Below are 13389 nucleotides of genomic sequence, written 5' to 3' on the forward strand. Positions count from 1 at the left end.
AAGTAAAACACAATTTTTTTATTAACAAAATATACAACAAAAAAAAGAAGTTAATTTACAGAAAATTAAATGGTAATTTACCTGTGTTAATAAAAATAATAAAAGAAAGAATATAATGATATAAAAATTATTTACAACCAATTTAAAAAAAATTTAAATTTTTATTTTGCTGTAATAATAAAAAATCAGTAAAATTAGCCAGCCAGTTAGTTAGTTAATCAATTAATCAATCAACACATGTTATCAATAAAAAGAAGAATAAATGAGAAATTGATAAAAATAGAAAAATAAGACTTACTTGATGGTCTAATAATTAATAGTAAAATTCAAATAAAAAATGAGAAAACAAACTATTTAAAAGTTAGATAATTTCTAAGTTAATAAAAATTAATAAATTTAATAAATACAATTTTTTTGATAAGAGCTTAAAAAATAAAGAATGAATAAATATATATCTAAGATTGATCTTTTTTCTTAGCAGTTTCAATTCAATATTGGACAAAACTAAATAAAAAAATCCACGCCCTTAGGAGTTATACTATCTCTGGTTATTATCATAGTTGGTGCTTCTTATTATTCCTACTTATTCTGTCTGCTTTTTACTAATCAATTAGAACCAAACTATAAATCTCAAGAATTTATTACAGAGGATTCTATTGATATCAACTTATCTTAAGATCTAGTCGGTTTTAGATTTGAATATGATTTTAATATGCCTATAGACATCCTGTAAGCCCAAAAAAACTAGACATATTTAGTTTATCTGGCTTACTTTTACTACGTAAATAATGGCAACACTTAGTTGATTTAGCTAAATATAGTAAAATGTCAAAACCCTAATTTGATTAACTTTTATTGTTTAGATTTTTCTAACGTATCAAATTACACATTAACACTTAACACAAAATAAAATATTTAATCATATGTAGATATTTTTATTTATGGGTGTCTTGACTAGGATTTTTTTAAAACTAGCGTTCCCGAAAATTGTGCTAGTTAAGATTAAATTGATGCGGTTATTAATGGTATGAATGCTGGAATCAGATTAAAATTATTTACATCTTAGTTTAATGTTGGAACTATTTAAAACTAAATTAACTATAGAAATGCTTTTATTTATACAGTGGGTGATTAATTAATTTAGTCAACATTTAAAACCTAAAAATCTGTAACAACTGTTAAAGATGGATTGTTTGTTTTAAGTAGCAGAAACTATTCTTCGCCTATTAAATATGATTTATTTAACTAGATTTATGATAGATAATATAGTCTTGAAAACATAGGTTAAAGCGGTTATAGCTTTATTTAAATAATAATGGATGAGATAGTTCAATAAACAAAGATCTAATATCCAACTATCCCTGATGTTTTGGCACTTGGAAATGGTATAATAACTTTATTAATGGTTTTAGGCATCTTTGGTAGAATGAGTTCCTTTTTATCAATTAGAAATGATTTCTTTCTACTGGTTCTATAAAATTTGTATCAAGGCAAATACTTAGATATTTTGCAAAACAATTAGATACTCTAAAACTAAGAAGAAACAAAATAAAAAATTGAGTTAAATTCTAGTGATAGCAATCAAACGTTAGAAGAATGGAAAAAAAGGAGTCCAAGCATGAGGTATAGCAATTACAATTAATAATTAATAAAAACGAAATAAGCTATAGACTGTTAATAGCAGTAGTTAAAAAAATTCAGAGGCATTTCTGATATGATTGAAGAAAAAAAAGTTTGTGAGTACAAATTTTAAAATGCATGCGAGAGTTATAATGCTTAAATAAACTTTAGTAAAATCATGTCTAATTTGAAAATTTTTTAAAATGAAGTATTTTCTAAGGCGCTTTTTAAAAAACTATTTAATGTTGGGTAATTATTTTTTTTCAATTCTCAAAATTTAATTCAGTAAACTAAAAAGATTATTTTTATTTATATTTCATATTCCAAATTTTAATTTAAAAAAGGTGTACTCAGCAATATTTATTTCAATTAAATTTAAATAGAAATTTTTATTAAAATAAAAATTACTTTTAAAAAAGCTCTATTAATAAACGATAAAGTTATGAAGAATAAATCTATAATAAAAAAGCTAAAAAGGCCATAGAAGAGCAACTAAATAAACATTTAGATATTTTTTAAATATTCCAAGATGTTATATTTATAAAAAAAGCAATCATGATTTTATTCGATAAAGATTAACTGGCTGCTATTAGGTTGGTTGGTTGTTCTTCTAATTATTTAGACAAGCTTACGGATCGGTAGTATTAAATTAAAATAAATGCTGGTAATATTGATTTTAGTTTTAAACGAATTTCAAAAATATTTTTTTTAAAGAAAGTTAAAACCATTTTGAAGAATAGCTTGAAACTTTTTAATCGAAGGAACTTTAATCTGAAAAAATTCAATAATTTTTAGATAAATGTAAGAACAACAATAATTTAGACCAAATAGATAAAAGGATACTCTCCTCTATTGTTTGATATTTCTTATCTTAAAATTTCTTACAAAAATTTACATCATTTATTTGTGTTTCATAAATAATTATTTTCAAATTTTAAGTAGAATTTGTACCTTTGCTAATAAAATTTGTAAACATTTTTATTGCAAATAAAGTATTTAAACTTTAAATAATATTTAGATATAATTTTAATCTAATTAATTTATTAGTAATTTTTATTTAGTAACTTAAAAAAAAATAATTTTTAGGTTGCTATTTTTCCAGAATATATTTATTTATTTATTAGTTTTATATTTTTAGGTTTACTTTTTTAACCTATCATTTTGAATAAAAAAGATAGAAATTTATTTACAATTCTTTTCATTTTGAAATCACTAAAAAAAGTTTAGTTAATTCATAAAAATCCCAGTTAAATTTAAAATGACATTTTATCTGTTTAAAATTTAGAATATATTAAAGATTTTTGTAAAAATTCATTTATTCTAACCAATTTTAGCCTTTCTGCAAAGTTCAAATAATAAAAAAGAGATATATTTTTCATCCATTTTTTTAAATATTTAAATGCATATGATTTATAACTAAAAAGTTTAACATTATCATATTTTTATCAAAGCATTTTTTGCCTAAAAAATAAAAATTCTTATGCCAATATGTCAAGATATAGTGCATATGTAAAAACCTATATTTGATACATGTTTTTTTTTTAAATTATATTCAAAAACACTTGATTATTTTTTACTTAATTAGGCAATTTATATAATTTCATTTCTATGAATTGAAGAAAATTTTGTGTTATTGATTTGACTAAAAAAAAATTAAAAAAATCCGCTTACTACTATCTCTCAATTACTTATCATTCAAAGTAAATGGTTTAACTTGAGTTTGAACGATACCTTTTTCACAGTCGTTTTTCCTTAGAAACACAAAAGCTACACTTGTTGGTTGGTGTCTAAAAAAACTGGCTAAGAATGTAATAGATAAGAGGAATTCTAGCCCAACACAGCCTTTTTTACTATTAACAATAGATTTTTAAAGAATTATCTGAAAATTCAAAGTTTTCAATAAAGAAATATTAACTATCGTTATTGCAGACACTAGTCCTTCTCTTATCACTGATCCTTCTGATGGCATCTTTACTTTATTAGATTAATATTGCAATTATCTTTCATGTTTTTACAAATACTTATTTAAATTTATATTTGAATGAAATTAGATCACTAAATTTTCAACACAAATTGCATTAATATTTCAGAATTACCTAACTTAACTTTCATTCATGGTACCCACTATATATTAAAAGGAGAAGAATATGTTTTATAAGAAAACTCTGGTAGTTATCAATAGACTGTTGAAACTGCTTAATCTAATGTTAAAATGAGCAGCTCCTCTGCATAATGTATTGTTACTTTCATGCTTCTTGATATTCCAAAGATGAAGAAAATTTCCTTCACGAAAGAGCTAGGATTTTTGTAATAAATTTTTTGTGAAATTAAACACTTAATATTAAGATATTAATTTTAAAATAAAATACAAGACATTAAATATAAAGAAAATATTTATTACAGCCTCGAATAGGAATCACCTTTAACTAAATTCAATATATACTTACTTACTTAGTAAACTATTCATAAAAATTTACTTATCTTTTCTCTACTGTTTAGCTTTATTAATATCTCTCTATCAATATTTCTATTTCTTAGCCAAAAGTTAATTTAACATTTAAATTTATTAAATCAAACTTCTTTAAACTGTTTTTTATATCATATTAATGTCAATGCTTTTATTTGTATATTCATCTATTCAATATTCATTATTATCTAATATTCTATATTGATGAGATTAATACCAAAATTTAACTTTTTAAATCAAAATTTTTAGATTTTTTTGTTTTGTTTTTAAAATTTAAAAGTATCAAATTTCTATTTATTGTTTATTAATCATAGACCACTAAGAATAAAGCAATACTAAAGAATAAATATTGTTAATCAAGTAAAAAACCATTTTTTTTAATATAATATTTTTCTTTACATACATCAAAAAAAAGAATCTATTTTACAGAAATTAAACTTAAGTTAATTAAAAATTATAAAGAAAAAAAGAAAATAGATAGATAGATTGATATATAAATTATTTACAATAAAGTGAAAAAAAAATTAAAATTTTTTATTTTGATATAATAAAAATCAGTAAAATAAGTCAGTGAATGAATAGTAACAAACTAACAATTAATAAAAAAAAATTCAAAATAAAATTAGCCATCTAATAGTTATTAAATTTGTAACAAACATATAATTGTTCCAGTATTGAATAAGATTTACTTTTATCTAAATTTAATATATAGTGTTACTCAGCCAATTTGAGACCCCCGTTATAAAAAAAAACTAACAATCATATATTAAATTTCATATACAATTTTAAAGCTTAAAGAGCCAATTTTAATAATCTAAAGTAAAGTAAAGCAAAGGAGAAGTTACCAAATATTGAATCACATTTTAAAATAAATTAATTGTTTAATTATATTTTATCACAACTCTTTATTTTCTAAAAAAATATATTTGACAGATATAAATGAGCGATTTCAATATATAAAATATTAATAGGGGTCTCATACTGAATAAACAACACTGTATAATTACTTAGTATATCATCATAACAATTTAATTATCCTTTCTATACAGTCAAATTTTATGATTATATATCTATCTCTTAACAAAAAATTAATTTAATATAAACTTACTCAATCAATCCTCCTTAAAGTCTTTTTTATATCATATTAATAATTATTTATTTGTATATTCATCTTTTCAATATTTATTAGTATGTAATGTTCTTTCTTTATTAATACCAAAATTTAACTTTTTAAATCAAAATAATCAGAATTATTTGTTTAGTTTTTTAAATTATCAAATTGCTATTAATTGTTTATTAATCATAGACCACTAAGAATAAAGGAATACTAAAGAAGAAATATTATTAATCAAGTAAAACACAATTTTATTTCTTAATTTTATATTTTTATTGATTAAATCTACACCAAAAAAAGAAATAACAATACAAATCAGTAAAATTAGCCAGTGAATGAAAAGTAACAAACAAGTAGTTGACAAAAAATTTGCAAAATAAGACTTAATTATCTAATAATTAATAATGATAATAACAAATCTTAATATTGTTTACAAATTAGATCTTAAATATTTTAAAATATTTGTAATTTAATTAAATTTAAGTAAATTAATAAAACTTTTTTTGATAAGAGTTTAAAAAATAAATAATAGAAACTTAAGAATGAATACCTTTTTAACTAAGTTGGATCTCTTTTCTTCTCAGTTTCATTTCAATATTGGAAAAGACTAAATAAAGAAATCCACGCCCTTAGGACTTATATTATCTCTGATTATTATCTCAGTAGGCTTGTCTTATTATTCCTACTTATTCTGGTTGCTTTTTACTAATCAGTTAGAGCCAAACTATAAATCTCAAGAATTTATCACAGAGGATTCTATCGATATCAGTTTATCTTAAGATCTAGTTGGTTTTAGATTTGAATATGATTTTAATCTGCCTATAGAGAACTTGTAAGCACAGAATAACAAGACATATTTAGTATATATGGCTTACTTTTACTACGTAAATAATGGTGACACTTAGTTGTTTTAGCTAAATATAGTAAAATGTCAAAACCCTAATTTAATTAACTTTTATTGTTTAGATTTTTCCAATCTAACAAATTACACATTAACATTAAATACAAAATAAAATATTTAATCATATATTGATATTTTCATTTATGGGTGTCTTGACTAGGATATTTTTAAAACTAGCATTCCGGAAAACTGCGCTAATTAAGATGAAATTAATTAAGTTATTAATGGAATTAATTCTGGAGTCAGATTAAAATTATTTACATCTTAGTTTAATGTTGGAACTATTTAAAATTAAATTAATTATAGAAATGCTTATATTTATACAATGGGTAACAAGCTGGTTTAGTCTACATTTAAAACCTAAAAATCTATAACAACAGTTAAAGATGGATTATTTATTTTAAGCAGCAGAAACTATTCTTCTCCTATTAAATATGATTTATCTAATTATTTTTATGATAGATAATACAGTCTTGAAAACTCAGGATAAAGTGGATATAGCTTTATTTAAATAATAATGGATGAGATAATTCAATAAAGAAAGATCTAATATCCTACAGTCCCTGATGTTTTGGCACTTGGAAACAGTATTATAACTTTATTAATGATTTTTGGCTTTTTTGGTAAAGTGAGTTCCTTTAAATCTATCAGAAAAGATTTCTTTCTATTGATTCTATAAAATTTGTACCAAGGCAAATACTTCGATATTTTGCAAAGCAATTAGACACACTAAAAAGAAGAAGAAAAAAAATACAAAACAGAATTAAATTCCAGTAACAGCAATCTAAAATTAGATGAATGGAAAAAATAGAGTCCTAGCGTAAGGTTTTGCAATTACAATTAATAATCAATAAAAACAAAATAATCGTTAGACTGTGAATAGAAGTTATAAAAAAAATTCAGAGGTATTTCTCATATGATTCAAATGATTGATGAAAAAAGAGTTTGTGAGTCCAAATATTAAAACGAGCCAGAGAGTTAAAAAACTTAAATAAACTTTAGTAAAATCTTGTCTAATTTCAAAATTTTTTAAAATGAAGAATTTTCTAAGAAAGTATTTTAAAAACTATTTTATAAAAGGTAAATAATTTTTTTCAATTTAAGAAATATAATCCAATAATCAAAAAAATAATTTTTTTATTTCTATTTCATATTCAAAATCTTAATTTAAAGCAAGGTTCTCCACCAATATTTCTTTAATTTAAATTTAAATGATGCTTTTATTAAAATAAATTATTTTTAAAAAAGCTCAGATAAGAAAGAATAAAATAAAGAAGAATAAGTGCATAATAAAAAAGCTAAAAAGGTCATAGAAGAGCAACTAAATAAACATTTAGATATTTTTTAAATATTCCAAGATGTTATATTTATAAAAAAAGCAATCATGATTTTATTAGATAAAGATTAACTAGCTACTATTAGATTAGTAGGTTGTTCTTCTAATTATTTAGACAGGCTTGCGAATGGATTAAATAAAATTAAAATAAATATTGGTAATATTAATTTTACTTTTAAATGAGTTTTAAACACATTTTTTAAAGAAAGTTAAAACCATTTTGAAGAATAGCTTGAAATTTTTGAATCAAAGCAGCTTTAATTTGAAAAAATTTAATAATTTTTAGAGAAATGTAAGAATAACAAAAATTTAGATTAAATAGATAAAAGGATACTCTCCTCTCTTGTTTGATATTTATTTATTTAAAATTTCTTAAAATAATTTACATCATTTATTTGTAAATTTTATAAATAACTTTGTTCAGATTTAAAGTAGAATTCGTACATTTGTTCTTGAAATTGTAAACCTTTTTATTGCAAATAAACTATTTAAGCTTGAAATCATATTTTAAAGTTGATATTCATTCATTCATTCATTCATTCATACATATTTAGCTAAAATAAGAATTTTATTTGATTTAATTTATTAATAATTTTATTTAATCACTTAAAAAAATAGTTTTGAGGTTTTCGATAATATATTTATTAGCTTTATATTTTAAAGTTTACTTTCTTATCGTATTATTTTATATTACAAATCAATAATTTATTCAATAATTTTTTCATTTTGAAATCGCTAAAAAAATTTAGTAAATTGATAAAAATCAAGTTAAATTGAAAATAAAATGTATCTGTTTAAAATTTAAAAAGCCTTTAACTTAATTAATATTCATTTATTTTAACCAATTATGTCTTTTTTTCAAAGTTAATATAAATAATATTACAACTTTTTCATATCTTTTTTAAAATATTTAAATAGATGTGATTTATAATTAAATATTTTAACAAAATAATATTTTTCAATATTAATTATAAATAAGTTTATGTGTATATTTGACAAAATAGTTAATTTGTTTATTTATTTGTTTTAACACAAAAGTAAGTAAACGAACATTAAAACTTTTTATTGTATTAATCTTTTAAAGTGATACATTAATTTGTTTTATTTTAATAAATTTGTTCAGTAAGAATTTAGATAACTATCAGTTTCTCTTTTAAATTCTGAATTTTCGAAGTTTTAATCTTCTTCATAATCATCTACTCTGTCTCTTAAATCATTTCCTAATGTTGAGACTTTTTCTTCAAAAATTTAAAGAACCTCATCTAAAAGACTATTTTCATTATTTCTTCTTGCTGTTTCGCTAATATATTTATTATGTTTGGCTTCACATTCCAAAAGATATTAATTCAAAATTGAGACAGATGCATTATGTATTTGCCATGATTAATCTTCGTGTGCCTTTGCAGACTGATGGGCGATATTTAATTTTTCTAGATAAGTTTATTTTCTTTATGTTTCATTAGCTAGATGTTCTAATTCTAATTCTGAATGGTGTAGCCAAGTAGCAAGATCCCATGCACTTTAAATTTCATTTTTAGTCAAATCGTCAATAGAATCTTTAAGATGTAGTTTTAATTTATCAAGTAAATCTACTAATTTATCACCAAGGGAATGCTATACATTTCTCTCACTCGATCCATCAGTAGCAGCTTCTAATTTTAACTCACCTTGTTTGTTGTCATCTGCTTCAGTGTTCCATGATAATAAATCACTGTCAACCTCTTAAGCTTAAGGAGCTAATTTTATTATTTAATATAAAATAATAAAAATCTTAGTTAGTTTCTAAAATATGCTGTTAATGATATGAATATTATGACAAAATTGTTTACTCTATGATAGTTAATTAAAAGCCCTAAGTGCTTAGGTATTGTAAAGTAAAGAGTATGCCTTAAGTTTATCTGTAACAGTTTTCACCTAAGATAAATTTGTGACTGCTTCAGTAGTGTATGGCTAAAGCTCCTTTTTTAATGAATCTATAACTTCCATTGCTTCAGAGTGTTCTTTGAGAGCTCTAATAAAAAATGCATTAGAAACACATCTTGATTCTTCTAATTAATCTCTTTTGTTATTAATTGAATCGACTCTGTCTTATATCCAGTTAATGTAATTTTAGGTTTGTGAGATTTCCTCATCAATGAATTCTCTTCATTTAAAAAATTAAAATTTTACAGAATTTGAAAAATAAAATTTTAAATTTTATAAATTAGGAAAGCATTTAATAATTAATTAATATATATTATTTATTTACCTATGAGCTGTAGCATCTTCTGCAACTTGGTTATTTTATTAAACAACTTCCTTAAGTTTTTCTATATTTTAAGAACATTCTTCTTATTAAGATGCATCAAGTTAATCAGCTGCAGTTTATTAATCAGTGTTAGCCTGTTTGAGATCTTATAATACTGTTAATGCTGAATCTACAGCGTCAGTAGATTTAGCCTATATTGCTAATAGATTAGTTAATTGATTATCTTTGCTTGATTCTTTGTTAGAAGTAGCCAATACACCAACACTTAGCACTAAAACTACCAAAATGGAGCTATTTTTCATAATCTAAAAATTATTTAGTTTATTTCAAAAAATAAAATAAAAAAATTATTTTTATAATAAAATGTTAAATATCTTTAAAATTTTATTTGTTCAATAATAAAATTAAAAATCAAAAACTCAATGATAAATCGATAATATTCAAATTATGAGTATTTCAAAAGCTATCCTTACTATTATATATTTGTTCTTTAATCTTTCAAAAAGATTTAATTGTTTCTTGCCATTTATTTTATAAAAAGAATTATTTTTAATTGTGAAATGCAAATAATATTAAATAGTTCATTTTAGCATTAGTTTATTTTTTAGGTTTTTGATATTTATCCTAATTCAAATCTTAATTTAAATTAAATAAATTGTTTTAAAATATTTTTTGTCAGTCAGTCATACATTAATTAATTAATTATTTTAGATAAATTTAAGCAAAATATCATTTTGTTTTTTCTTATTATGATAGAATATATGTATGTGAATTTCTTTATATTTTTAATAATTGTTAATATCATTGATAAATATCACTTAGCATATAGTATTGCCAAATGATATTAATTTTTTGGATAAGATCAAATTATTTTCAACATATCTCTGCTTGAATCAACTAGACAAAATCCTACTTTGGCAAATTTAATTTTCATATATATGTTGGATTGCTTAGAGATACTTTTTCATTATTTTTGAAAATTTGAACATTGCGATAAGTAGAAATTTGCGACTCAAATCATTAATCTAATTACATCATAATATGATCAACAATATTAATATCTCATTTTATTTCTAATTCAAATATTTTTAAAGATGTAAATATGTAATACAGAAGTTGAAATACTGTCTAGGTTAAAGAAATAGGTAAATTTTATATAAATTGGTTTACCCTCTCAATAAATTTGATAGATGAATGCTTGACTTTTATAATATTTGCAAATGTAGTTCTTTTTTGTTTTTTAATTCAAAATATTAAGAAGAATAAGTGAATAAATAGGTATTATGTGTATATGTATGTATGATTTGATGTATTAATTAATTGCTCAGTTAATAAATTAATTAATTAATAATTAGCATTTCTTTGATTTTTGTTAGCAGCTGCTTGTTAATTACTAAATTTAATTAAGATTTTTCAATGAAGTGAATATTAATTAAAATTTTCATTCATTTTAGAATGGAAATTTATCTAATAGCGTTTTTGGACCGTTTTTTTCTATTCTTTTATATAATTATCCCTTTCGTTTTGATTTGCATAAATAGTATTTATTCTTTAATGAAAAATTAAAGCGCTAACATTTAATTAACAAAATGAATGAATATTTTAATTGATTTTCATTGTAATTGGACTGCCTTTATTATTTCAATAAACAAAAAATATCAAAAAGGAATTAAATAACCATTCTTTTTAAAAGGCAAAAATTATATAGAATATATAAATAAATGAAAATAATTATTATTTTTTTAGCCTCTTTGTTTGTATTTTCCACAGCACTCACAGCAGATAATGCCATAATTAACCTTTAAAAGGTAACGCATTTCAATTATCAAAATAAAATACTTTAGGTGTTAAAATTGCAAAATTCTCGAAAATAAATCATAACATTTTTGATATTATTTGAAATAATGAAATGGCATTTATAAATTAATTGTTGAAATCTAAGCTCTAAAATATCAAAATGATACTTTATACTTAGCAGCTCTATTATATTAGGATAAAATATAGTGTATTTCTGAAAGAAAGAACATATTAAATAAGCTTTGATTGTTGAGTATACTTGAAATATATTTATATTTCAAAGATTATTGTATATAATAAAAGATATAAACTACACTGCTTTTGTTAATTTACAAACTAATACTTGCATCAATCAATCATCACAAAATTAATCAAAATCGATTTTATTATAATATTTTTTAAAGAAATTAATATATTTTTAAATGTTTGAAAATTTTAACAAAATGGGATTAATGTTGAAAATTAAATAGATAAGCAGATGTTGTTAGAATATTTGAATTTGAATATATTAAGATTAACTCCTCATATTAAAAGGAATGGTATTGTTAATAGTAATTCCAATAAGCTTTAAAGATGCTCGCTCCTTATATCAGAAAATATTCTTTCTTAAAATAAAAAATTTGTTTCAATTATTTAATTTTTTTTAAGAGATATTTATCTTGAATAATATCTAAAAAAATATTAAAATTAATAGCTCAAGAATTAAATATATATTTTACTTTAATATGTTTTTAATATTTTAAATTAGATTGAAAAGTCTAGATTTGGTAGAAATATCTTAGACACTATTTAGCTCTAATTAAGTGTGAATGACTAGATTGGTAGACTTGTTTCTGATTTACAAAATATAGCAACTGATATTTAAAATGATTAAGCTCAAGATTAAAAATAAACAGAACGTATTTAGTAAGATTGCTCAAATGATTTGAGCAGGTTAGAGGATGAAATACAAGATGCTAACCTAAAAGTAATTGAATCTACTTCAGATATCACTGAAAATACTCCAATCCTGGAATAAAAAAAAATTCTATTGAAACAAAAAAGTGAAAGTTTAACTGCAAACTAATAAATTTTATCTGATTTAGATCAAAATTACGAGAAAAAATCAGCCGAATATGAAGCAGAAAGAGAGGAGCACTCAAAAGCTGAATCTGTAATCAGAGAAGCCAAAGAAATTCTCTAGGGAACATTTGGATCTACTAAATCTTTTATAAGTATTAAGAAGCCTAGTGTTCAATCATTTGTGTAGGTTTCTAACCACTTCTCTCATCACTCTAAGACTAACTATAAGAGAAAGTCTTGGAACTCCTTTTTTAGAATTCTTTCTCAATTATCACAATCAGCTCCTATTTAGGCAGATCCTGGTGCTCTTTAAAAATTATTTGAAGTAATTGATGAGCTTTTAGAAAAAATTGCAGATTCATTAGAAATAGAAGCCAAAGCTTTTGAATAATTTGAATAAGATTATGAAAATAAAAAAGATGATATTTTAGACCGTATAGGAGTTTTGCAAAAAGTAATTGGAGAATTAGATGGAGAAATCTCCTCACTAGAAGCATAGCTTTAAGAAGATGCTAGAGTTAAACAAGTTTAGTAAGAGAGATCAGAAGAAAAATAGACAGAATTAAATTCTAGATAAGCTTTTTGCACTGATTAATAGAGCCAATTCGAAAGTAGAACTTAAGAAAGGTAAACAAATAAACAAGCAAACAAACAAATATTTTTAAATTAAAAGTTAAAAATTCTCATAAATTTTTTTTACTAAAAATAGAAATGAATAATTAGATACAATAAAATAAGTTACAGATATTATAAATAGTCAAATGAAAGTTCTCAAAAAATATGTTACTGAGAGATCAGACGAATAATCCCAATGAAACATTTAATGAATTTATTTCAAAAAAGA

At 21.9% G+C, this 13389-nt stretch overlaps 3 protein-coding genes across 3 annotated transcripts; 2 read left to right on the forward strand and 1 right to left on the reverse strand. All coding sequences in view use genetic code 6, as the record gives it.

The window, feature by feature from the left end:
* Positions 1 to 439: 439 nt before the first annotated feature.
* On the forward strand, positions 440 to 7789 carry TTHERM_00321700 (transmembrane protein, putative; the record flags this gene model as incomplete). Its single annotated transcript, XM_001012970.2, has 5 exons — positions 440 to 1790; positions 3672 to 3927; positions 5734 to 7182; positions 7351 to 7595; positions 7644 to 7789. 5 exons carry the CDS (start codon positions 440 to 442, stop codon positions 7787 to 7789), a joined length of 3447 nt encoding a protein of 1148 aa, XP_001012970.2.
* A 768-nt stretch (positions 7790 to 8557) lies between these two features.
* Positions 8558 to 9988, reverse strand: TTHERM_00321720 (hypothetical protein; the record flags this gene model as incomplete). The annotated part of the gene is made up of 3 exons (XM_001012972.3): positions 8558 to 9174; positions 9268 to 9581; positions 9687 to 9988. 3 exons carry the CDS (start codon positions 9986 to 9988, stop codon positions 8558 to 8560), a joined length of 1233 nt encoding a protein of 410 aa, XP_001012972.2.
* Positions 9989 to 11407: 1419 nt separating this feature from the next.
* On the forward strand, positions 11408 to 13360 carry TTHERM_000321729 (trichocyst matrix protein T2-A, putative; the record flags this gene model as incomplete). Its single annotated transcript, XM_012796854.1, has 3 exons — positions 11408 to 11494; positions 12232 to 13172; positions 13255 to 13360. 3 exons carry the CDS (start codon positions 11408 to 11410, stop codon positions 13358 to 13360), a joined length of 1134 nt encoding a protein of 377 aa, XP_012652308.1.
* Positions 13361 to 13389: the final 29 nt, after the last annotated feature.

Source organism: Tetrahymena thermophila, assembly GCF_000189635.1.
Source record: "Tetrahymena thermophila SB210 genomic scaffold scf_8254691, whole genome shotgun sequence".
NCBI classification, from domain to species: Eukaryota; Ciliophora; class Oligohymenophorea; order Hymenostomatida; family Tetrahymenidae; genus Tetrahymena; species Tetrahymena thermophila.